At 42.3% G+C, this 27,966-nt stretch overlaps 1 protein-coding gene across 1 annotated transcript; it reads left to right on the top strand.

The window, feature by feature from the left end:
* Positions 1-12: 12 nt before the first annotated feature.
* Positions 13-27,966, top strand: LEPROTL1 (leptin receptor overlapping transcript like 1). The gene is made up of 4 exons (XM_063425334.1): positions 13-308; positions 17,967-18,042; positions 18,185-18,371; positions 27,417-27,966. Exons 1-4 carry the CDS (start codon positions 293-295, stop codon positions 27,531-27,533), a joined length of 396 nt encoding a protein of 131 aa, XP_063281404.1. The 5' UTR covers positions 13-292; the 3' UTR covers positions 27,534-27,966.

The following is a 27,966-nucleotide window of genomic DNA, read 5'->3' as shown; positions in this document are numbered from 1 at the left end:
CATCTAAAGCCTCAGTGGTAGAGCATTTCCGGCGGAAGTAGTTCCTTTGTTGTCATTCGAGGTCTGGTCAGCCGGGCAGTCAGCTGCCTTGTTCATCTCCCATTGTACAGGAAAGTGATCCCAGCCGTAAAGAGAAGACAGAAATCCACATCATTTATCTTCTGCATTAATAAAGAACATACAGGCACTGACCCCCTGATTTCTGAACATATATTTCATATATAATAATAATATTTATTGAGAGACAGTGAGTATTCACAGGATAGTCTCCTGAAGCAGAGCTGGGATAACCATGGCTGGCATCAAAGGTAATTAATAATAGACTTATTACAGTTACTGGGAGCCATTATTAATGGGCTGTGTCAAACTAGCCATTCATCTATATGTGGTTTATTAGAGAATGAATATGATGTTATTGTCACAGTAATAAAGGGTACAATTTATTTATTTACCAGTTAATACAAGCAATGACTTGTTTTCAGGTTTACTGGTTATTTTAAGCACTATATGCATAGATATTTATTTGCAGATGCATGCCATCGATACATTTTATATAGAGTACTCTAGCTAGCAGGAAAGTAAATATGCAATGCTACAGTATTCCTTTCTTAGTTTAAATTCCACTGTGAAAGTTGCCTTTAGTTCCAGTGTAAGGACAGCATACTCTCTGCAGCTGCATTTGCATCAGTTGAAGTAATCTGTTCTGAATAATTGTGTCCCATCCAGTTCTTCTCATAGAGAAGTAGGATATATAGCACATGTGCAACTTTTGCCGTGCGTGCGATGTGTTCCACATCATTATACTATGTGTGATAACATCAAACATAAAAGTCTTCAGTGGGGGGGGTCTTGAAACTAAAATCACTTCTTAAAGGGACATTATAGGCACCCAGACCACTTGAGGACAGCTGTGCATGAGGACATCCAGTGTTTACACATCTCCCACAGGAAAACATTAATTCAATGCCTTCCTGTGGGGAAGACTTAAAGAGACACTATAGAAACCCAGACCACTTCAGCTCATTGAAGTGGTCTGGTTACAGTGTCCCTATTGCACTTAGTGCTGTAAAGTATAAACTGCAATAATTACCTTGCAGGGTTAACTCCACCTCTAGTGGCTGTCTACTAGACAGCCACTAGAGGGCACTTCCTGCTCTATAGCACAGAAAACCTGTGCTAAAGTGTTGCTGGACGTCCTCACGCTGTGTGAGGACCTCCAGCGTCGCTCAATTACCCATAGTAAAGCATTGAATAGCATTTTCAATGCTTTCCTATGGGGAGCTCTAATGCGGATGCGCGGCATTGCCGCGCATGTGCATTAGGTCACCCCGGCCGGTGAGCGGGATCAGTCTCGCCGACGTAAAGACTGGGAGGAGTGGCGGCGAGAAGAAACCACCACCGAGGGACATCGGCGGGGTCTCATGTAAGTGACCTGAAGTGGTTTTCACCTCTTCAGGAACCGGGGATGGGGGGTGGGAGGGAGAGGGGACCTGCAGTGCCAGGAAAACGGATTGTTTTCCTGGCACTGCAGTACTAGGTCTGGTAACTGACGCTGGACGTCCTCACGCTCTGCATGAGGACATCCAGCGTCAGCTATTTCCCCATAGGAAAGTATTGATTCAATGCTTTCCTATGTGGAAAGCCTAATGCTTGCGCGGCACTTGCCGCACATGCGTATTAGCGCACTCTTTTCAGTAACATAGGAGGAGGCGGTGCCACGACCGAGGGACATTGGTGCTGGGATTAGCTGAGTGAATAAAGTGTTTTTAACCCTTTATTAAAGGACCACTAGAGTGCCAGAAAAATATACTCGTTTTCCTGGCACTATAGTGCCCTGAGGGTGCCCCCTCCCGCCGGGCTCTGGGGGGAGGAAGGGGTTAAACTTACCTCTTTCTCCAGCGCCGGGTGGGGAGCTCTCCTCCTCCCTCTTCTTCCGTCACCGGCTGAATGCGCATGCGTGGCAAGAGCCGTGCGCGCATTCAGCCAGTCCATAGGAAAGCATTATCAATGCTTACCTATGGACGCTGGCGTCTTCTCACTGTGATTTTCAGTGAGAAGCGCGGAAGCCCTCTAGCGGCTGTCAATGAGACAGCCACTAGAGGCTGGATTAACCCATTTATAAACATAGCAGTTTCTCTGAAACTGCTATGTTTATAGAAAAAAGGGTTAATCCTAGCTGGACCTAGCACCCAGACCACCTCATTAAGCTGAAGTGGTCTGGGTGCCTATAGTGGTCCTTTAACATCGGCAGGGGGACGGAAGGAGGGGAGGCAGAGTGAGCTGTAGTGCCAGGAATACGCCTTTGTAGTCCTGGCACTATAGTATCTCTTTAATGCGCATGCCAGGCATGTGTATTAGTTTTCCCCTCGGGGCGGACTTCGCTACTGTAATAAGCTAAGTGAATTCAAGGATTTTTAACCCTTTTAGTGCCAGGGGCTGGGCAGAGGAACACTTTAGTATTGGTAATACAGCTTTGTATTCCTAACACTAATTTGTTTTGTTTGTCAACTATTTGCTGTTATGTCCCCACTATATAATTAAAAAGCACTGAGGAGTAATTTGAAGCTTTTATAAATGCTAAAAATGATGAGAGATGATTGGAATTGCTGAGTAGTGGAAACCACAGGGATAGATCTTTGTAAGAGAGGAATTGCCCATAACCACATTCCATCACCCATTCTTCTGAGCCAGTCAAGTCATTAGCCAACATACTCCCAGTACTTACATTCTTACAAATTTTTTTTAGTAGTTATTAGTCTGCGTGTGATTGAGCTATTTTTTTCATTTCTTATTGTTTATTTTCATTTAAATTAGTGTTTTTGTAGTGCTTTAAAATTTTTACATTGGTTGTTATGGTGCTTAGAGTGCCCACTATGCCATTTATGACCACACTTGCTTAACAGTTTGAAAATACGCCAGTACAAAACAATGCAATATAAACTGGGTTACTCCTAGTACCATAATTGTTATATTGTCCTTAAATTTGCAATTCAATATTTAGCACCTGCGAATGTACTCTAATATGTCAGGGTAATTTTATTAATAACTTCCGTTTCTATGGAGTGTAACTTTATATATACTTTTTTTGTTTAAAAGAAAGAAAAATGGTCAGCTGACAGTCCAGTGATTAGCTCCTGATCCGGATCAGTTGTTTTTCATTCATCACTTTGTATTTGAACACTACCATTGATGCTACAGTCTTGCATTATAAATAAATATTTTATGAATTTTAAACAACTTTGTGGTGAACACTGAATTAAGGTGGCTGGATTCACCATTTTTCCTGGACAGGTATCAGCTATTTACACAACATTAAAACCAGTGACACGAGAAGCGAATAACATTGATTATATCAATACAATGGCATCTATCCAGGGGTAGGATATATATTTAAAAAAAAAAAGTGACAATCCATGTGAACACAGTGAAAATATGAAGATGGGTGTGATATTTCGGGAAGCAATTAAGAGTCAGTTCTTGAATTTCATGTGTCGGTAGCCGTAAAAATGGGCAAACAAAAAGATCTGAGTGACTTTGACAAGTCATGGCTAGATGACTGGGTCAGAGCATCTCTAAAACTGCAAATCTTGTGGGGTGTTCACGGTTTGCAGAGGTTAGTACCTACCAAAAGTGATGCAAAGAACAACTGGTGAACCAGCATCAGGGTCATGAATGCCCAAGGCTCATCTAATCATGTAGGGAGCAAAGGCTAGCCTGTCTGCTCCAATCAGTCAAACGAGACCCTGAATATTAAATTGCTGAAAAACATAATGTAGGCCATACTAGAAAGCTGTCAGAACACACAGTACAACACAGTTTGTTGCATATGGAACTGCGTGGCTGCAGAAGTCAGAGTGCCTATAATGACCCCTGTTAACTGCCAAATGTGCCTTAAATGGAGACGTGAGCATCAGAACTTGACCATGAAGCAATGAAAGAAGGTGGACTGGCCTGATGAATTACATTCTATTAGATCAGGTGGATCGCCAGGTGCGTGTCAGTTTATTTGGGGCCAATATGGCAGCAGGATGCACTGTGAGAAGAAGGCAGACTAGGGGAGTCAGTACTATGCTCTGGGCAATGTTCTGCTCGGAAACTTTGGATCCTGACATTCATGTGGATGTTACTTTGACATATACCACTTACCTAGAGATTGTTCCAGACCATGTACCTCCCTTAATGACAATGGTGTTCTCTAATGGCAATGGCCTCTTTCAGTAGGGTATTGCACCATGCCACACTGCAAAAACTTTGGAATGGTTTAAGGACATTGACAAATCGTTCAAGGTGTTGCCTTGGCCTCCAAATTCCTCAGATCTCAATCCTATTGAGCATCTGTGGGATGTTCTAGAACAGGGGTAGGCAACCTATAGCATGTGTGCCATGCATGGCACTCTAGGTGCCTTTGCAATGCACTCAAAGTTGCTAGGACCAAACAGGCTCTGGCCTATCAGGAGTCCCAGTGGAACTTCAGATATCTGCTAGTGCAAAAAGGAGGTGATGCTCAATCTACAATTTATGCACTGCAGCACTTAGAGAAAGTGATCTCAGATCACTTCCTTCCAGTGGTGGATCCGGGGGGGGGGGGAGATCTCCCTCCACGATCCGCAGGCACTGTGCTGGCAGCCGGCAGGGGAGGGAGGGAGAGAGGACCCGAGAGCTCAGCCTGCAGCTCCTCCGGGTCCTTCCCTCGCAAACATGGAGCGTTGTCGCGGTTACCATGGCAACGCTCCAGATCTCACGAGCGTGAACTCTAACCCTGGAGCTGCGGGCTAGAGTTCACTCTCACCACTGGGACCACCACGGATTCCCCACCGGACCACCAGGGATTGAGAAATCCCCCCCCCCCCCCCCTCAGTAAAGGTAATAAGGGAGGGGGGGCATAAATGTATTTATTTTTATTAAAAAATTTTTTATAAAAAAGCCCTCTACCCTCCTCACCACACATTCACACACTGTGCCCCACACACACATACACTGCCCCCAAACACACACATACACTGCCACCCCATACAAACACTGCCCCCACACATGCCATACACATTCACACACACTGCCCCACACACATACACTGCCCACACACATTGCCCCACACACCCTACACATTCACACACTACACACACACTGCACGCCTCACACATTGCACCACTCACACACACCACTGCTCCTATGCCCCACTACAGCCCCAGATTGGTTATTGTGCATGGATTATTTCTTCAAATAATCTACAAGTGCCCCTCCCGAGATCAGGCTCTGGATCCGCCACTGCTTCCTCGAAGCACTTATGAACTGCAATCTTCCCTGGAGTAGAGCAGCCCACATCAGCTATCACAGCTCCTGTCCTTGACCTGTACCTTAAATATAATAAGAACAGAAAAAATGTGCGCTAAAATGTAAAGTGCAAATTCATCTAGCAGCATCAACTGTGTAAAATAAAGTGCAATCTACTATTTCACTCACAAGTGATGAGGTGTATACCAAAAATCAGCACATATGTGATCTAAAAGTGAAAAATGCAAAAACCACTTCAAAGTGATATAGTGCATAAATTAATTTTAACTTACACTAACATTTTATCTGAGGTAAGTCACAGCTCCAATTGAAGTACATAGAAGAGGATAAAAACCATATATAGTATAATATTGCAGGGTAAAGAGTACTAAATTAATGGTGAGATAAGAAATTCACTTACAAACCTAGATCTACCTTTTGTAGCCCAAATAAATATAGAGACTTCCACTGCAGCCAGTAAGGATAAATGAACAACGTTTATTTCACATTTGCAAGTAAAAGTGCTTTGCAGCAAATATCACCGGATCCTTAGTAGCGACAATCCTGCCTTGAGTCCGTGTAACTGCCAACTAAAGTAGATTGCACTTTATTTTACACAGTCAATGCTGCTAGATGAACTTGCACTTTACATTTTAGCGCACCTTTTTTCTGTTCTTATATTTAAAGGGACACTCCTGGCACCCATACCACTTCTGCCCATTGGAGTGGTCTGGGTGCCTACTCCTAACCCTACAAGTGTAATTATTGCAGTTTTTTATAAACTGCAATAATTACCTTGCAGGGTTAACTCCTCCTCTAGTGGCTGTCTACTAGACAGCCACTAGAGGGAACTTCCTCCTTCATAGCACAGGAAACCTGTGCTAGAGCGTCGCTGGACGTCCTCACGCTGTGTGAGGACCTCCAGCGTTGCTCATTTTCCTATAGGAAAGCATTGAAATTATTTGTCAATGCTTTCCTATGTGGAGCGCTAATGCGCATGCGCGGCAATGCCGCGCATGCGCATTAGGTCTCCTCGGCCGGTGGGTGGGATCAGTCTCGCCCACCGGCCGATGCAATACAGAGGAGGAGCGTCGCGGAGGAGGGACATCGCCGCTGCCTTAGGTAAGTGACTGAAGGGGTTTTCACCCCTTCAATAACCGGGGAGTGGGAGGTGAGAGGGAGAGGAATCCTCCAGTGCCAGGAAAACGGGTCGTTTTCCTGGCACTGGAGTTTCCCTTTAAGTGTTTTGGGGCTAATACACAATATAGGTGCTGCTTGATTTGAAAAGTTTTTCTTGTTTTTGTGTTTGATATTATAAGCGCCAATTTTTCACTTGTTTATTGTATTTCTATCTTGACCTGTACCTTGCCTGCCTGGTCCTAACTGGACACATGGAAGCCACTCAGACTGCTAAATTAACACAGAGCTGTAAAATAAGCCTCCTCTCCAAACAGGTAATTCAAATAGCCCATATACAAACACAACACCATTGGCAATCCACATACAAGCACACAATCCCACAAGCAGCCCCACACATACACACAATGTGATATGTCATCAACACACACAAACTACTCATGAACATATACAATATAACAGCCCACATATACATCTTTACACAGCAACTACAGCACCCATAAATGAATCAAGCAGAATATTTCAACATACACATCTCAATAAAATTTTTTTTAAAAAAAGGACCGGCACACCAAGGAACTTCAGGATCCTTTTTGGCACAGTACCTCTAAAAGGTACTGTGCTAGAACAACAAATCCGATCCATAGAGGCTCCACCTCGCAACTTGCAAGACTTACTGGATCTGCTGCTAATGTCTTGGTGCCAGATGCCACATGACCCTTTCAGAGATATTGTGGAATCCATGCCTAAACACTCATGTTTTGGCATCATTAGGGAGGCTTACACAATAAGAAGCAGGTGGTTTAATGTTGTGGCTGATCAGTTTATGTGTGTGTATAACTGGACTGTGTGGAAATACAGGGTTGTATGTGTGAAGGGACACTGTATGCACACAGGCAGGGCCGGACTGGCCCACCGGGATACCGGGAAATTTCCTGGGGCACTTGGGGCTGCACAGTGCAGAATCTTCTCCTCCCCCACCCAGTACACACAGTCATGTTGGGGGCTTGATGAGCTGAGCAGCTCTAGATCAGCACTGTATTGCATTCACTCACGAGCAGGTACTCCAAAGTGGACTGGACTGTCAATGCTGCTCGCGAGTGAAACATAAGGAGCAGGGGAGGGAGGCAGTCCTGTGCCTGCCTGACAGCCTTCTCACACAGGAAGCATGTGACCCGGTAATCAGGCAGAGCAGGGCAGCCCACGCGGGTCCTCTGCCTATTTGCTTCCTGTGTGTAAAGTGCTGGCAGGCAGGGAGAGGAGTGGGGCCAGACAGAGCTGCAGGCAGGAAGAGGAGTGAGCAGGGGGCCAGACAGAGCTGCAGGCAGGCTGCTTCTCAGCCAGGAGCTGAGCACAGATCTAGGAGCAAGGTGGGCTCAGTGAGCTGTGGCAGCCAGGTATTTTATGTTTATTTCCAAGTTTCTTAGGGTGTGTGTATATTTGAGTGTGTTTTTGAAGGTATTGTGTGTGTCAGTATGGATCAATGTATGTGTGTCAGTATGGATCAATGTATGTGTGTCAGTATGGATCCATGTATGTGTGTCAGTATGGATCCATGTATATGTGTCAGTATGGATCCATGTATGTGTGTCAGTATGGATCCATGTATGTGTGTCAGTATGGATCCATGTATGTGTGTCAGTATGGATCCATGTATGTGTGTCAGTATGGATCCATGTATGTGTGTCAGTATGGATCCATGTATGTGTGTCAGTATGGATCCATGTATGTGTGTCAGTATGGATCCATGTATGTGTGTCAGTATGGATCCATGTATGTGTGTCAGTATGGATCCATGTATGTGTGTCAGTATGGATCCATGTATGTGTGTCAGTATGGATCCATGTATGTGTGTCTGTATGGATCAATGTTTGTGTCTGTATGGATCAATGTTTGTGTCAGTATGGATCAATGTTTGTGTCAGTATGGATCAATGTTTGTGTCAGTATGGATCAATGTATGTGTCAGTATGGATCAATATGTGTGTCTGTATGGATCAATGTTTGTGTCTGTATGGATCAATGTTTGTGTCTGTATGGATCAATGTTTGTGTCTGTATGGATCAATGTTTGTGTCAGTATGGATCAATGTTTGTGTCAGTATGGATCAATGTTTGTGTCTGTATGGATCAATGTTTGTGTCTGTATGGATCAATGTTTGTGTCTGTATGGATCAATGTTTGTGTCTGTATGGATCAATGTTTGTGTCTGTATGGATCAATGTTTGTGTCAGTATGGATCAATGTTTGTGTCAGTATGGATCAATGTTTGTGTCAGTATGGATCAATGTATGGATCAATGTTTGTGTCAGTATGGATCAATGTTTGTGTCAGTATGGATCAATGTATGTGTCAGTATGGATCAATGTATGTGTCAGTATGGATCAATGTATGTGTCAGTACGGATCAATGCATGTGTGTCAGTATGGATCAATGTATGGATCAATGTTTGTGTCAGTATGGATCAATGTTTGTGTCAGTATGGATCAATGTTTGTGTCTGTATGGATCAATGTTTGTGTCTGTATGGATCAATGTTTGTGTCTGTATGGATCAATGTTTGTGTCTGTATGGATCAATGTTTGTGTCTGTATGGATCAATGTTTGTGTCTGTATGGATCAATGTTTGTGTCAGTATGGATCAATGTTTGTGTCAGTATGGATCAATGTTTGTGTCAGTATGGATCAATGTATGGATCAATGTTTGTGTCAGTATGGATCAATGTTTGTGTCAGTATGGATCAATGTTTGTGTCAGTATGGATCAATGTATGTGTCAGTATGGATCAATGTATGTGTCAGTATGGATCAATGTATGTGTCAGTACGGATCAATGCATGTGTGTCAGTATGGATCAATGTATGGATCAATGTTTGTGTCAGTATGGATCAGTGTTTGTGTCAGTATGGATCAATGTATGTGTCAGTATGGATCAATGTATGTGTCAGTATGGATCAATGTTTGTGTCTGTATGGATCAATGTTTGTGTCTGTATGGATCAATGTTTGTGTCTGTATGGATCAATGTTTGTGTCTGTATGGATCAATGTGTGTGTCAGTATGGATCAATGTATGTGTCAGTATGGATCAATGTTTGTGTCAGTATGGATCAATGTTTGTGTCTGTATGGATCAATGTTTGTGTCTGTATGGATCAATGTTTGTGTCTGTATGGATCAATGTTTGTGTCTGTATGGATCAATGTTTGTGTCTGTATGGATCAATGTGTGTGTCAGTATGGATCAAAGCATGTGTGTCAGTATGGATCAATGTATGTGTCAGTATGGATCAATGTTTGTGTCTGTATGGATCAATGTATGGATCAATGTATGTGTCTGTATGGATCAATGTTTGTGTCTGTATGGATCAATGTTTGTGTCTGTATGGATCAATGTTTGTGTCTGTATGGATCAATGTTTGTGTCTGTATGGATCAATGTGTGTGTCAGTATGGATCAATGCATGTGTGTCAGTATGGATCAATGTATGGATCAATGTATGTGTCAGTATGGATCAATGTTTGTGTCTGTATGGATCAATGTATGGCTCAATGTATGTGTCTGTATGGATCAATGTATGTGTCTGTATGGATCAATGTATGTGTCTGTATGGATCAATGTTTGTGTCAGTATGGATCAATGTATGGATCAATGTTTGTGTCTGTATGGATCAATGTTTGTGTCTGTATGGATCAATGTTTGTGTCTGTATGGATCAATGCATGTGTGTCAGTATGGATCAATGTATGGATCAATGTATGGATCAATGTTTGTGTCAGTATGGATCAATGTTTGTGTCAGTATGGATCAATGTATGGATCAATGTTTGTGTCAGTATGGATCAATGTATGTGTCAGTATGGATCAATGTATGTGTCAGTATGGATCAATGTATGTGTCAGTATGGATCAATGTATGTGTCAGTACGGATCAATGCATGTGTGTCAGTATGGATCAATGTATGGATCAATGTTTGTGTCAGTATGGATCAGTGTTTGTGTCAGTATGGATCAATGTATGTGTCAGTATGGATCAATGTTTGTGTCAGTATGGATCAGTGTTTGTGTCAGTATGGATCAATGTATGTGTCAGTATGGATCAATGTATGTGTGTCAGTATGGATTACTGTGAGTGAGTGTCAGTATGGATCCATGTATGGATTATTTTGTGTGTGTGTCTCAGTATGGATTAATGTTTGTGTCGGTATGGATGTAGTGGATGCAGAGTGTGTGTCAGTGTAGTGGATGCAGAGTGTGTGTCAGTGTAGTGGATGCAGAGTGTGTGTCAGTGTAGTGGATGCAGAGTGTGTGTCAGTGTAGTGGATGCAGAGTGTGTGTCAGTGTAGTGGATGCAGAGTGTGTGTCAGTGTAGTGGATGCAGAGTGTGTGTCAGTGTAGTGGATGCAGAGTGTGTGTCAGTGTAGTGGATGCAGAGTGTGTGTCAGTGTAGTGGATGCAGAGTGTGTGTCAGTGTAGTGGATGCAGAGTGTGTGTCAGTGTAGTGGATGCAGAGTGTGTCAGTGTAGTGGATGCAGAGTGTGTGTCAGTGTAGTGGATGCAGAGTGTGTGTCAGTGTAGTGGATGCAGAGTGTGTGTCAGTGTAGTGGATGCAGAGTGTGTGTCAGTGTAGTGGATGCAGAGTGTGTGTCAGTGTAGTGGATGCAGAGTGTGTGTCAGTGTAGTGGATGCAGAGTGTGTGTCAGTGTAGTGGATGCAGAGTGTGTGTCAGTGTAGTGGATGCAGAGTGTGTGTCAGTGTAGTGGATGCAGAGTGTGTGTCAGTGTAGTGGATGCAGAGTGTGTGTCAGTGTAGTGGATGCAGAGTGTGTGTCAGTGTAGTGGATGCAGAGTGTGTGTCAGTGTAGTGGATGCAGAGTGTGTGTCAGTGTAGTGGATGCAGAGTGTGTGTCAGTGTAGTGGATGCAGAGTGTGTGTCAGTGTAGTGGATGCAGAGTGTGTGTCAGTGTAGTGGATGCAGAGTGTGTGTGTGTGTGTGTGTCAGTGTAGTGGATGCAGAGTGTGTGTGTGTGTGTCAGTGTAGTGGATGCAGAGTGTGTGTGTGTGTCAGTGTAGTGGATGCAGAGTGTGTGTGTGTGTCAGTGTAGTGAATGCAGAGTGTGTGTGTGTGTCAGTGTAGTGAATGCAGAGTGTGTGTGTGTGTTAGTGTAGTGAATGCAGAGTGTGTGTTAGTGTAGTGAATGCAGAGTGTGTGTTAGTGTAGTGAATGCAGAGTGTGTGTGTGTGTGTGTTAGTGTAATGTGTGTATGTAGTGTGTTAGTGTAGTGAATGCAGAGTGTTATTGTATTGTGTGAATGCAGTGTAGTGTGTGTTAGTGCAGTGTGTGTGTGTGTGTTAGTGTAGTGAATGTGTTAGTGTAATGTGTGTGTTCAGTGTAGTGTGTGTGCAGTGTAGTGTAAATTGAGCATTCCATTCCAAAAACGTTATTCCCCCCTCCCTGGTTCTTACCTGGTCCAGGGAGGGGGGAGATTAGATCCCTGGTGGTCCGGTGTCATTGTGGCCCTCCCGGCTCCCTACACTTGCAGAGGGGGCCCAGCGGACTGCAAGTGTACTTACAAGCTCTTCCCTCTCTGTAACCCCCCCTGAGCACGGCGTGCGTGCGTGCTGCGCGGAGCGTTGCCATGGTAACCCATCTCGCGGGAGTTACAGAGAGGGAAGAACTTGTAAGTACACTTGCAGTCCGCTGGGCCCCCTCTGCAAGAGTAGGGAGCCGGGGGGGCCCGCGGCGGCACATATATATAGCGATCATCGCTATATATATGTGCAGAGAGTAATTGTGGGGCCCTGGACTGCCAAAGCAGTCCGGGCCCCCCAGGACCGCCGGGCCAGTGACAACCGTTATGGTTGTCACCCCCTGATGGCGGCCCTGTGTGTGTGTGTCAGTATGGATTAGTTTGTGTGTGTGTGAGTGTCAATATGGATCACTGTGTATGTGAATCCGTATGAATCAATGTTTGTGTCAGTATGGATTAGTTTGTGTGTATGTGTGTGTGAGTGTCAGTATGGATCACTATGTGTGTGAGTGTCAGTATGGATCACTGTGTATGTGAATCAGTATGGATCAATGTTTGTGTCAGTATAGATCACTGTGTTTGTGTGTGTGTTTCAGTATGGATGACTGTGTGTGTGTCAGTATATGTCACTGTATGTGTGTGTGTCAATGTGTGTGTCAGTATGGATCATTGTGCGCCAGTGTATGTGAGAGTGTGTATATGTGGGCATCAGTACGTGCCAGTGAGTATCCATTAATCAAAATTCTATATATTGATGCCTATATATGTCTTTTTTTTTTTTTTTAATGACATGTTGAATTAAAAAAAATGTAATACAGCTTTGTTTTATCTATGTGATTTGTGGAAGTATTATGCATACATACATATGCACAAATGGTATTATATCACTGTATGTGTGTATGTATAAATATCACAAGCATATTTTAATTAATTATTATGTTTATGATATATAATATATTCATGCATAATACACTTGAAAAATAAATATATATATATATATATATATATATCTCAAGCGATAAAGTGGAGCACTCCAAAAGGACTTTTCAATCGTGTATTTATTGATACGAAAAACGCTTACATTAAATCATCTATTTCGACGTTTCGACCCCTCAGGGTCTTTATCAAGAACAATTTGCAAGTGACAAGAACAGCATTTATATACAAGTGAAGATAATTGACTCACCAATCTCTAGTGTGTGTGTGGCCGCCCGTCCGAACCCGGAAGTGTCACGGAGACCCACGTGGTTTCCCTAGCGTGCGTCAGTGCGTGCAACGTGGTTGCTATGCGATAGACTATGCTCATTGCGGTCATGTGATCTTTGTGACCAAGAGGTTCAGAATAACAATCTGAAACGTGTATAAAATATGTGGTCTCTAGCAAGGAGATCTACATAGTGAAAAGTGCTGAAGTATGTACAAAGGTCTAGTGGTACCCAAAGTATGCCAGAGGGAAAACCTCAGGGTTAATAAAGTAAATACATCATTATGAGACATAAGACCCAAAAGGGTCAAAGTGCAGCTGGTGCTGAATAAAACTGAAAACCGTGTGGTGAAAAATACCAACAACCCAAGTCAATGCATACAGTAACATACATCTCATAAATTATATTTAAAAACAAAGTAGAAGGAGTTAATTCTTAGATAGAGTAATATGGGAAAACCTGTATTTCAAAGATCTATTGTTCTAACTTGTAAATTATGAATACAAATTCAATGACTATTTTCTATCATTCAAATACTAAATAGTGGGGCATTACTTTGAAGATCAGAGCGAACTTTTATATTGATAATCTGGTTTAGGGCACATACGACTTCTATAGCTAAATTCAACAGAACATGGAAAATGTAATGTACTCGTTCAGTCCCTTGGGAGTGACTGTATCCAGCCGGTGTATCCAGTAGGTTTCGCGTTGAAGTAGTGTTTTAGATCTATCTCCTCCTCTCGGACTTGGAGGGACGTGGTCTATAGCTATAAATCGTAGGGTAGGGAGTCTATGGTTGGCTAGGAGGAAATGCTTAGCGACAGGTTTGTCTGATTTTTGATCTCTGAAGGCTGTGTTGATGGTGGATCTGTGGCCTCTAATCCGATCTCGAAGGGTTAGGTCCGTTTTCCCCACGTATGAGAGACCACAGGGACATGTGATTAGGTAGATCACATGATCCGTAGTGCAAGTGATGTATTGGGTGATAGGGATCCGAATTCCGCTGTGTGGGTGAGAAAATGAGGTACTGGTGTTCATGTGGCTGCATGTCACGCAGCCACTGCATCGGTAACAGCCTTTCTTTATAGGTCCTTTTGTCTTCTGGTAACATAAACTTGGATCGCTTTTAACTAAAAGGTCTCTAAGGTTTTTATTTCTTTTTAAACTGATAATCGGTTGCTGTTGAAAAATGGATGGCAGATTCTTGTCGGACCGTAGTATGCCCCAGTATTTATTCATGGCTTTTTTTAATTTGTGAGGTGCCTGTATGGAAAGTTAGGGGTAAATACATCCTAGTAGCTTGTGAGGTATTTTTGGTGGTCGCCCTCGGATCCCTTGTGTGTCTCATGGCTTTGTCTTTTGCTTGTAATAATACGTCTGGGTTGTATCCTCTGTGCAGAAATCTCTCAGTCATTTCTTGAAGTTGTTGCTCTCTTTTCACTGGATCACTATTGTATCTCAATACCCTCATGTATTGGGATACCGGGAGAGATTCTTTGAGTTTCTGAGGATGATAGCTCGTGGCCTGAAGTAACGTATTCCTTGCCGTTTCTTTACGATATAGGGTGTACCCTAATCTCCCATTTGCTTTGTAGATGGACACATCTAAGAATTGGATCTCATGGAGATTAAATGATAGTGTCAATTTGACAGGGCATTCAGCTGTATTCAAATCTGAGACCATTTGTTCCAAGTCACTGCTGGTTCCCGTCCAAATGAGAAAAATATCATCCACGAAACGATGGTATATAAGTATGTGTTCATGATATTTTTCCAAGATGTGCTGGGTTTCAAACACAAACATGTAGGCATTGGCATATGAAGGTGCCATTGCTGCCCCCATGGAAGTACCCGTCCGTTGTAGGTAGAAGTGCTCTTCAAACTTAAAGTAGTTACATGTTAGAGCTATCTGTAGTAGCTCCATTAAAAATTCAATAGGTGGTCCGCAGTATTTAGAAGAGCTGCTAAGAATCCGTCGGAGTGATTGTATACCTTCCATATGTGGTATTATGGTATATAGATTCTTAACGTCCAGTGTTACCAGAATGTATCCTTCTTCTACTGATGTTAGATTCTTTATATTTTCCAAAAAGTCGTTTGTATCTCGCAAACAAGTGGGAAGCTCCATCACGGTGAGATACAATAGTGATCCAGTGAAAAGAGAGCAACAACTTCAAGAAATGACTGAGAGATTTCTGCACAGAGGATACAACCCAGACGTATTATTACAAGCAAAAGACAAAGCCATGAGACACACAAGGGATCCGAGGGCGACCACCAAAAATACCTCACAAGCTACTAGGATGTATTTACCCCTAACTTTCCATACAGGCACCTCACAAATTAAAAAAGCCATGAATAAATACTGGGGCATACTACGGTCCGACAAGAATCTGCCATCCATTTTTCAACAGCAACCACTATTTAGTATTTGAATGATAGAAAATAGTCATTGAATTTGTATTCATAATTTACAAGTTATAACAATAGATCTTTGAAATACAGGTTTTCCCATATTACTCTATCTAAGAATTAACTCCTTCTACTTTGTTTTTAAATATAATTTATGAGATGTATGTTACTGTATGCATTGACTTGGGTTGTTGGTATTTTTCACCACACGGTTTTCAGTTTTATTCAGCACCAGCTGCACTTTGACCCTTTTGGGTCTTATGTCTCATAATGATGTATTTACTTTATTAACCCTGAGGTTTTCCCTCTGGCATACTTTGGGTACCACTAGACCTTTGTACATACTTCAGCACTTTTCACTATGTAGATCTCCTTGCTAGAGACCACATATTTTATACACGTTTCAGATTGTTATTCTGAACCTCTTGGTCACAAAGATCACATGACCGCAATGAGCATAGTCTATCGCATAGCAACCACGTTGCACGCACTGACGCACGCTAGGGAAACCACGTGGGTCTCCGTGACACTTCCGGGTTCGGACGGGCGGCCACACACACACTAGAGATTGGTGAGTCAATTATCTTCACTTGTATATAAATGCTGTTCTTGTCACTTGCAAATTGTTCTTGATAAAGACCCTGAGGGGTCGAAACGTCGAAATAGATGATTTAATGTAAGCGTTTTTCGTATCAATAAATACACGATTGAAAAGTCCTTTTGGAGTGCTCCACTTTATCGCTTGATATATATCCGGACGCTGGATGCACCGAAGGCAAGATATACTAAAATAACCTGCAGGGGTGAGTGCCTAAATTATAATTTTTTTCTATATATATATATATATATATATATATATATATATATATATATATATATATATATATATATATATATATATTAAATGTAAGAAGGGTTTTTACTAATATTTTTAATTTTAAAAAGTGAAAATCTAAATTTCATAATTTAAACCAAAATAGCGGATTTGAAACAAAATTTCAACTTGGGTATAGTGACAGCTTGACTATTGTAGCCTAAATTTTGCAATTTACATTTTCATTCACAAAAATATTAGTTTAGTGGATAACCCTGCCTTTCTCTCAGTCTTTCATTCCCTGGTATCAAACTACATGCAACGAAGAGTGCACTCATAGGACTGAGGACTAAACAAAATAACATGCAGCAGCATTCAGTCAATGTTTCATTCCCATTACTGGACCTTTCAAAATTCTAAGGATGAAACGTTGAAGTAAGATGCACATCTGATTAGAATAAAACAGCTCTTTTGTTTGTTTTAAGTCCTGTGAGTGTGCTCCTTCTTTTTGGTTAAAGAATTGGAACAGTATCTCTGTCACAGCTGGCACAATTAAGGATAGGGCTGGTATAACATTTTTCCAGGGCTGCTTTTTATTCCCAGTCCGGCCCTGCACACAGGACTGTGGATGTGTGGAAATTCAGGACTGTGTATATGTGTATGAGAAGTGACAGAGTGGGAAAATATGTCTGTATATATGTATGCAGGCACACAGGGTTAATCATCATAATTAGTATTGTCTGGAATTAATGACAATTCTAACTTTAGTAGATAACTCAAAAGTTGTGGGAATACAGCGGTGTATGAGTGTGTGAAGGGAACATGAATATGTAGGGTGTATGTGTGCAAAGGGACATTTGGGAATGCAGTGTGAATGTGAATGAGGGGGTCAGTATCTGGAAATGCATGGGTGTGGTTGCACACTTTTCTCTAGCCATATTACTTATTTTCTTCCTGGGAATGGAGATACATTTTATGACCTTCTAAGGGCAAGTGGAATTTGCAGGAAGAGTGGGGAATGGCATTTCACTGGTCCTGGCAATATTTTTGTGAGCTCCATCAATTCTGGATGTGTATATTGGTGGATTTATTACAACTGTTTATATGGTATTCGTGTAATGGACTCACAAAAATATTGTGGTTCATAAATAGAATTCTGTTTGACCCTTAGTGTGACTCTTTTTCAATATTGTTTGACCTTAGTCTTTGGAGATTCTGCTCACCTGACTATGTTTGAGAGTCAAAGGGGGACATTGAAGTCAAACAGAAAATTGAGGTGAAGAGAGTAGATCTCACCATGGAAACCAATGAAATCCACAGTAACATTTTATTGTTTTCCACAGTGACTGCTCTATTTTTAAAAGTTCATCCCACATTTCTGTCAGCATTTTTACATATTTCACCAAAAGTCCTCATCAGGGTCATAATTAAGATTAGTTATCAAGGTAGCAACGTCCTGGCCCTTCAGACGTAATTCACGGTCAATATCGAAAGCAGGAAACTTTTCTACCTAGTTATAGATGAAAATATAGCATTCTTTACATCTCATTCCTTATGAAGTTAACATGAATCTCTGTATTAATCTGTACCATTTGGTTTTTCACTTAGCCCTGATTAGCCTTTCGTTCGGCGGAGCAATTGGACTGATGTTTCTAATGCTTGGATGTGCCTTGCCACAATATAAGTAAGACTCTGTGTGTATGTGCCTTTTTAAAGATATCTTCAATACCTACATACTTGGTTAACTATATGAACCCTAATGTAATCAATATGTGTTATTTAATTTAGTGTCACATTTGTTGACCTATAATTTCTTTCTCCTGTAGCATGTACTGGCCACTGTTTGTTCTATTCTTCTACATCCTTGCACCCATTCCATACTGCATAGCAAAGAGGGCTGTAGATGAGACTGATGCAGCTAGCAATGCCTGCAAGGAACTTGCAATCTTCCTCACCACTGGTATAGTGGTCTCTGCGTTTGGACTGCCCATGGTGTTTGCTCGAGCAGGACTAGTAAGTATAGTTCCTTATATGAAACTAACAAAGTTTCCAGAACTCTGCATATCTTTAATGATTCTGTCACCAAACATATGGTCCATGACATCATATGCCAACATATTACCCTTCTTTATTATCTTAAACTATATTCTCTGTCTGTCTATATATTTATAACATTTCCTGGATTATATGTAGTGCGCTTGTTTAATTAAAAACTGGGTGATTAAAGGAGCGCCATAGTCTCAGGAATACAAACGTGTTCCTGACACTATAGTTCTAATAGTGCCATTTGAGGTGACCTGCCCCGCTCTCCCTGCAGTAAAAAGATGATTTGCTCACCTTTTTTCTGTGCGGGTCTTCTCGTGGCTCGCACCTCTTCCTTGGCTGAGATCATCATACTTAATGATCTCAGCCAATCCAATTCTTTCTCACTGCTTTACTCCTAGGGATGCATTGAAAAAGCATAGTTTACTTTTAAAAAGCTTGCAGAAAAAAAGTCTAGACACCAGTACAACTGCATTAAGATGTGGTTGTTCTGTTGACTATAGTGTCCCTTTAAAGGAAAACCTGAAGGTCTAACCAAAGATCATATTGTGCTCTCATTTTCATCTTCTTACCTTAGGACTACTCTCTCCTGTGTATTCACTAAGTCTCCTCCACTATAACAAAAATATATTTAAAATGCACTTCCGTTATGCTTAAAATATAGAGACCCAGTTATAAATGAAAATATAGCATTCTGGCTACTGTATGTGTACTTACAACTAACCATCACAAAACCTGATCCTGACATATAGTAAATTGAATCAAGCAAGATATAGCCTACAGTAAATTCTACGTGGTATTTTATTTCTCTTTGTTGAAATACATACCCCTCAGTTCTCATATTTGCTAAAGCCAATTCTGGTTTGAATTCAGTCCTTCTGACTGGATTTTCACAAGTCGGCTGGATGCATCTGGTGTCTGGTTTAAGATCCGTGCTTTTCGCATTTAAACCCTATACATATAAGATATGGAATATTTACAGAGCAGCAGTTAAAGAAAAAACACTATAACCTGATAAAGCTATTGGAAAAAATTAATTAACAGAACTTTTAATGATAACAAAAAAGACTTGACAAGTCTATTCTGTGCATTATTATAGATATTCTGGCTGCTCACTGTTTAATAGACATGCCACCACACACAGCATGGTGGGCAGGTGCTAGAAGAGATTTTAAACCTCCCAACCGCCACATGAGTAACCCTTGCTCTGTTGATTTTTTTTTTTTATAATTTGCCTGCTTGAAATATGCATTGCCAGCTGGCAAATAGATTGATTTCTTAAAATTGTCCTGCAGTTTTTGTTTTATCTGAAATCCAGACCAAATTTAGGCTCATTCAAAGCCTGCTGGGTAAAATCCAGATATTGGTAAATACTATGACCAAAGTCTGGAAGTTGCGATTTTATTGGCCCTGTACTGCACCGAATAGTTTTTTTTCCCCCACATTCAGTAAAATGTGGGGGAATTACATTCAGTAAAAAGTTATTTAGACTTTACTGAAAAATAATGTTACCTCTACTATGTCAGTTTGTTATTCCTGGTGCTGAACACTAGAGGTCAGCATACTCATTACATATTTGGGATTGGAAAAAAAACTTTTTTCATGCAAAAAGAGTCTGCATGATGAGCAACACAAAGCGAAATGATAACCTGACTGAAATAAAATGGACACTATAGGCACCCAGACCACTTCAGCTCATCGAAGTGGTTTTGGTGCAGTGTCCCAGGCCTCTTAACCCTGCAATTCTAATTATTGCAGTTTTTGATAAACTGCAATAATTAAATTGCAGGTTGAACCTCACCTCTAGAGGGACTTCCGGGTGGTTAGGTGACTTTTGGTTGCCTGATTTTGGACGTCATCATGCTTTGCATGAGGATATCCAGCATCGCCCAAAGTGCCATAGGAAAGCATTATTACGGAGCCTGAACCAGCGCTGGAATCAGGTAAATTATAAAGGGTTTTTTAACCCCTTCAGCACCACGTGAGGGAGGGGGTACTATAGTGCTAGGAAAACAACTGTGTTGAAAGATATCAATCAAATACAATTGCACAATCCCTGAAGGCTTTGCTGTGGATACATTCTGCCAAAGCAGCTGGAAGCCTCTTGTCAGCTCCACGTTACATTTCTGGCGCACACTGACTTCCAGGATGGGCCTTTCCTCATTCCTTTCTCCCTATTGACTCACAAAAGAAAAAACATATGAGGAAATGGTAGTAATGCAAGAAAAGGTGAAGGTATTGCATAAAACCGTAACCACTGTGCAGCATAAAGCCTCCCACTGTTGCTCAAGCAACGGCAATACGACAGTTCGTATGGAACGTAAAAGCGAGCAGAGTGAGCAAGGCGCTGCTAGAACGTCCCAAAATCCGAGGGGACGCTGGTCTCCCATCCTTCCAGGGGGGATACTATCACGCAGCACATTTACTCAAGGTAGTAGATTGGCATGCACGTCCCACGGTCAAGCTGTGGGTCCCCATGGAACACGCGCAGGCAGGCGGCACGCTCCCCTCTCGCCTATGGCTTAGCTCCCTCATGCAGGGATCTCTACGAACGGGCAACCCAATGGTCGATGCCACGCTACGAGTCTGGTGCACACTACGATACTCACACCAACTCACCACCACAGACTGCCCCCTCACACCCATTACGCATAACCCGAGGATCGGAGGGGGACTAATGCCCGCAGACCTGCACGCATACAACGACACCGACTGGCTCAGCTTCCATCAGCTACTGCAGGGGAACCGACCTTTGACGGATATCCTTGGAGACAAAACGCCCACAGGCATAGACCACTTCCATTATCTTCAAATACGGGCATACTATGCGTTCTTCCCAAACAAACAATGCCTTCACAGACCCCCCACGCAGTTTGAAACACTATGCACAACCCGAGTCCACCCTGAAAGGGGAGTCTCCATGCTATAGGCAACTCTCCTTAACGGAGAAAACCTGACACACCCCAGATACATAACTAGATGGTAAAAAGAGACAGGAACCACGCTCACAGACCAGGAATGGGATAAGATGTTTATATTGACACATAAATGCTCCATCAGCTCCAAACTCCAGGAGACAAGCTTTAAGATCCTTACACACTTGTACAGAACCCCAGATATTCTGCACCGTATAGATGCAGAGATACCAGGAGAATGCTGGAGATGCGGAGCCACCGACGTCTCCTTTCTCCACCTTTGGTGGAGCTGCCCCGGTATCGCCTCCTTTTGGCGATTAGAGAGTCCATCCAACAAATAACGGACATTGCCCTGCCATTCCAGCCCCTTACCATGTTACTACACCACACAGACATGACCCTCTCAGCATACAAAAAATCCCTAATAAAACACCTACTGACAGCAGCCATCACACTAATCCCCACTAGGTGGAAACAAAAGGATGCGCCCACGCTCCGGCAGTGGATGGACAAGGTGGGAGAGATATACAACATGGAATCACTTACGGCAGCACTACATGACAGACAAGAGAAATGTACCCGCACCTGGACGCTCTGGCTGTGGTACCTCTCGATGGTCGGGGAACCAGGGACCTCGAGCTCTCCCCCTATTGCCTTCCCTCCCTCCACCACCCCCCCCCCCCCCCCCTTCTCCACCCAATTGACCAGACGGTCGGACTTACCACTGCCCGAGAATTGGCCCTTTTAACCATTCTAACAACCACCACTTAAAGGTTAACCCCGTGACAATGGTCACAAGTCAACCCCCGACAAGGCAAACGTCGAACCCACTTAACCAACGCGCTACGCATAACATTACTGCTCCACTAAGACGCCACGCATTTACTACTTGCACTGGCCTCAGTAACTGCAGCCACAAATACGTCCTGCTCAAGCACGACCCACTAGGTCCATGACCATAGACTGTAGACCATGCCATCACACCGGTCCGTATTCCGATGTTGGAGTACACCGACCCTATCACCGAGACCCTACCTTGTCACGACTTGTACCAAGGAAGACAACGACTAACGCCCACAGTATATACGCAGACGAGTGACTTGGCTTCACACTTTGCCATTGATGCACTGTCAACACCTAACGTAACCTGATGACCGCACGATGTACCCACGCAACCTGGAGTTTAGTGCTCGCACCAATTCCATCATATGTTATCAGTTAACTATCTGTTTATTATTCCTACTAATGCTTGTTCGTTGTTCGCTGTTTGATATTGCATTACATAAGAAAATGCTAATATGTATTCCTCTCGGTTCACTATACTTCGGCTCCTCCCAACATCGCAATGTATAATTACTCATCTGCAGAAGTTGGTAATTTTGGTTGAACTAGCATTCGTGATTATTAATTATATTTTCTAATGGGTTGCCTGGGAATATTTGTCTACTGACATTCGTGATGTACTATCGCAATAACTTCTTTCGATATTGATGTTCTGAACCTTGGCTCTCTAACATATATGTAAAACGTAAAATGAAAATAAAGATTGTCAAAAAAAAGAATCCACAAGTTAAGTAAAGAAATAGAGGCTGCACAAACAGTTGCTTTGTGCACCAAACACTAGTGCTACTACCATTTATTTAAAGGACACATAAAACAAACATTTTGGGGTAATCCCTTTCTCAATGCATCATTTCCTTCCCCCATACAAAGCACTCACCGGCTTGAATAGTGAAATACAAACTATTAGTAAATCCATACCCACCGCCCTTTGCCCAAAGTGGAGGTGTGAGATCATCCTGGCGTCTGGTCGCCATCTTACCATGTCTCTCGGCATGCTGTGGTGATCACATGGTGCATGTGGACGTCGTACTTAATGGCATCACATAGCTAGGTAACCGTAAACAAAGAAATCTATTGGCCATTCGGAACAGTTTAAGCAGGCTAAATGAGCAATATAAAGTATACAAAAAAGGAGTATCAAGGCTGGATTCATATTACAAGCTAAGAAAAAATAAAAATAGGGAACCGAAAATGCCTTAAAGGTACAGAGGCTATATAAATTTATGCTGCGCTCCTACACTCTGGCTCTTTCCTTTGCAAAAGTAAATTCCTTCAATACCCTCATAACCACACTCTCCCGCGAATCCAAACGATTATTTCACACTTTTAATGCTCCCCCTCCTCCTACCCTCAAACTTTGCAACTCCCTTCATTGAGAAGATTTCTACAATCAGGGAAGAGATCTCTAACCTCTCTCCCTCCTCTTCCAATACATCACCCAACCCTAGTCCCTCTGCTGTTCTATGCTCATTCGCACCTACCACAACGGAAGAGGTTTCTGCTCTGCTCCGGTCGTCCCGCCCCACCACCTGTTCCCTCAATCGTATTCCCTCATATCTCCTCTGCACTCTGTCTCCCTCTCTTGCTCTTGCTCTTCCTCTCACTAAAATTTTCAATCTCTCCCTTTCCTCTGGCACATTTCCTTCATCCTTCAAGCATGCAACCATAAATCCAATTCTGAAAAAGCCCAACCTTGACCCCAACTCCCCATCTAACTTCCGCCCTATATCGCTACTGCCGTTTGCCTCCAAGATCCTTGAGAGAGTTGTGTATGTGATATTGACAGACTTCCTTGAATTCAACCCTCTGCTTGACCCACTTCAGTCTGGATTCTGCACTCTGTTGAAACAGCTGTGACCAAAGTATCCAACAATTTATTCACTGCTAAATCTCACAGCCATTACTCTATCCTAATGCTCCTTGATCTTTCTGTTGCCTTTGACATTGTTGATAATCAACAGCTTCTTCTCATTCTCCATAATCTCGGTCTACGGGATACTGCTCTCTCCTGGTGCTCCTCCTACCTCTCCCAGCATTTTTTCTGTGTCTTTCTCTGGTTCTGCACTTCTCCCCAACCCCTCTCTGTTGGTGTTCTACAAGGTTCTGTCCTTGTTCCCCTACTGTTCTCTATCTATACTGCCTCCGTTGGTAAACTCATCAGCTCCTTTGGCTTTCATTATCATTTATATGCAGATGACAGGCATATCTACCTGTCCTCTCCTGATCTCTCTCCGCCCATCTTGACTCGTGTCTCTGACTGCCTCTCTCCGCCCATCTTGACTCGTGTCTCTGACTGCCTCTCCAACTGGATGGCTGCTTACTTCCTTAAACTCAAACAAAGCAGAACTTCTGGTCTTTCCTCCCTCAAGTGTTGCTACTCTCGTGTCTGTCTCCCTCCAAATCAACGGCGCCACCATCACCTCTACCTCACAGGCTAGCTGCCTAGTTGTTCTCTTTGACCTCGACCTCTCCTTCACCCCTAATGTCCAGACGATCGCCAAATCCTGCCACTTCATCTCAAAAACATAGCTCGCATCCGCCCTTATTTAATTTTATTTAGTCCATGCCATTGTTCTTTCTCGCCTTGACTACTGCAATCGCCTTCTCAGTGGTCTTACGTGTTCCCAGATTGCACCGCTGCAATCTATAATGAATGCGGTGGCAAGGCTCATTTTCCTGTCTGCCCACACCTACCACGCCTCACCCCTCTGTCAGTCCCTACATTGACTTCCAGTTAAATATAAGGCTCAATTTAAGATTCTGGTGCTTGCTTACAAGTCCCTACATAATGCTGCTCCTACCTACCTATCCTCCCTAATACACAAATATGTCCCGTCAAGGTCCCTGCACTCTGCCGAAGACCTATGCCTATCCTTTGTCCGTACTCCAACATCTGATGCCTCCAAGACTTCTCCAGGGCTGCACCTTTTCTGTGGAACTCGCTTCCTTTCTCCGTTAGACTTTCACTCAGTCTCCACTCCTTTAAAAAAAAAAAAAAACAGCAGGGCCCTCATCCACTCTGTTCCTGTGCGTCCATTTGTCTGGTTACAATTACGTGTCTGTTAGTCCACCCATTGTACAGCACTATGGAATTTGCTAGCGCTTTTTAAATAATAAAATAATAATAATATACCAATCTTACAAAAGCAAGTATTAGCTGTGCATCACAATGAATATAAACGTATACAAAATAGTTTAACCCCTTAAGGACCAAACTTCTGGAATAAAAGGGAATCATGACATGTCACACATGTCATGTGTCCTTAAGGGGTTAATAGGAACAATACTGTAATACGTACAAGACTCGCCATCCAATGTGTGCAAAGTGACGTACCTACAGGAACCAGTGCCACTTACGCTTCTTGTTATGGCTATGTGGGGCCACTGTATCCAGCTAGTACGCCCAACGAGCTTCCTTCTGTAAGTAAATCTATTCCCTATTCCCCCCTCTAGTCAGAGGAGGTACCCTTTCTAGGACCTGATATCTGTGCTGTGACACATTATGTCGCAATTCTCTGAAGCGTCTAACTACAGGTGTGTCTGGGACTACATGTGGACGTTTTGTGCTGGGACACAGTCTTTCAGAGCATGTATGGTTTTGCCCACAGAGTCTAAGCCACATGGGCATTTCAGTAGGTAGACCATAAATTCTGTTTGGCAAGTAAAGAATCCTTAAACTGTTATCTAGCCTGTCCTGGTGTGTGTGCAATATTCCCTTTTAATGATCCCACTGCTGCAGTTACAGGAGAGGCATGGATAGGTGCCATAGACCAGTTTAGATAGATAAAGCTGTTTACTAGGTGTGTAATTGTCTGCCTTGACAACCATATTACGTATTGTACGGCCCTTTTTGTGTGCAAAAAGTGGAGGTTCTTTGAGTAAGTGGCCAATCTGCTTGTCCATCTGCTATACCAATTTTTACCGACATGTCCTGAATTTGAGAGGAAAAGGGAGAGTAAATATTTACGTATGGAATTCTATTTGATTTGGTTCTATGTGCAGGGGAGAGTAAGTCTTCCCTTCTCATTGCTTTCACTTTTTGTTTGGAGACCTGAAAAAGGTGTGAACTGTAGCATTTTTTTCAAGTGAGTTTGTTTTACATCTTTGTAAGAGGTGTTCTACCAGTGTCTCGTTGCTAACAATTCTGCACATCTTGAGTAGTTCACTGTATGGAATAGGACAAAGCTGTTTAGAAGGATGAAAGCTGTAAGCATGGAACAAACTGTCCAGAGTCCATGGGTTTTGTGAATAAATCAGTAGTTAACCAGTCAGTAGATTTTCCCACTAGGTCATCCAAAAAACTGTCAGTCTGCATGCTGATATCCGTAGTAAACCTAATCTATGATAAAGGGATTTCCCTGAATATTGGACATAGTGGCTGATTTCGATCTATGAGCTGTGAGTTTCAGTACAGATTGGCTGCACGAAAAAAAAATGTGTGAGAGTGGGTGGCCTTTTGGGGCACATACACTGGCCCATTGCAAATGTCCTGGGTTGGGGGGCTGATCAGTTGCTTGAAGTACTGGATCGGTGGTGCATGGGAATATGTTGCACAGTACAAACAATGTAATGTGATTTGTTAATCTCTATGCAAGAAACCTGTTTACTTCTGTTTCTAGCAATATTTTCTTTATACCTTCCCTGGACACAGCTATCATATGTAACTTGCTCAAGTTACTGATAAAAACTATGCGTAGACATGTGCGTTTCCTGTTGCTTCATTTTTTTTTTTTTTTTTTTTTTTACATGTGAATGGACCTAAGAAGAACATCTGAGTTGGGGACCTGCATGTCTTATTGTGTTAAATTTTCACAACAATATGAAAAAAAAAAAAAAATATATATATATTTACAAAAAACTATTTTATAGCAAGGGCAAATGAGTAAAAATATATATATATATATATATATATGTGATCCCAAGTAAAAATTGTGAAAACCCATTTATAACTCACATTGTGAATGTGGAGTGTGGGTGTTACAGGAGCTTCTTACTTTTAAGGCTGGTGTAGTCAGTCTGCCACTATGTTAGCCATTTTTAGCTACACTGTACAATAATAAAACGTTCTGTTGGACTAATTTAAGGTTTCACATGCAGTCAATGAGCTTTGGTTAATTTTACTTTACTCTAGAAATTGTAATTTATTTTTTTTTAATCCTTTTTTAAAATTTTGTTTATATTTTTTGTTTTCTTCGAAAGAGCAATTTTCAACAGTTTTTGGTTCCCCTCTAATGTCTGCTCATTTTTCTGTTCACAGATTCTTTGGGGAGCTTGTGCATTGGTCCTCACAGGAAATGCTGTCATCTTTTCCACTATATTAGGATTCTTTTTGGTCTTCGGAAGCAATGATGACTTCAGTTGGCAACAGTGGTGAGGAGCAATCCCCATTTGGCTTTAGGCTGGCAGTCCGTATGGCCTCCAGTGACCATCTATTCAGCCATCGAAACTGACAGAAAGCAGGAATAACTCTAGCTTCACCCTGGAACTAGCATGTGGATTGTCACATTTTTTTAGCCGTGCTTTCGCCATGGACTTGCTAAATTGCTTACCAGGAAAAGCGCTTTAACCAAGAAAAAAATCCTTCTTCCTTGATATCTTTTTCTAGCTATTCATTTGTTATTTTATATATTCTCATATGTATTGTCTTAGTGATAGGTTCTTGAATCATCTTTTTTCCCCCTCATATCCTTCCGCATTAGCCATCCTAATTGAAAGTGGAATTTTAATGCAGTTCATTTGTAGCATGAGGTTACTGCCTCAATTCTGTAACTGGTGCACACAGAGAAATAGAAACCTTTTAATATTAT

Source organism: Pelobates fuscus, chromosome 6, assembly GCF_036172605.1.
Source record: "Pelobates fuscus isolate aPelFus1 chromosome 6, aPelFus1.pri, whole genome shotgun sequence".
Taxonomy (NCBI): domain Eukaryota; kingdom Metazoa; phylum Chordata; class Amphibia; order Anura; family Pelobatidae; genus Pelobates; species Pelobates fuscus.
Note: the sequence above shows the minus strand (reverse complement) of the source record. Positions and strands in the feature narration are given on the sequence as shown.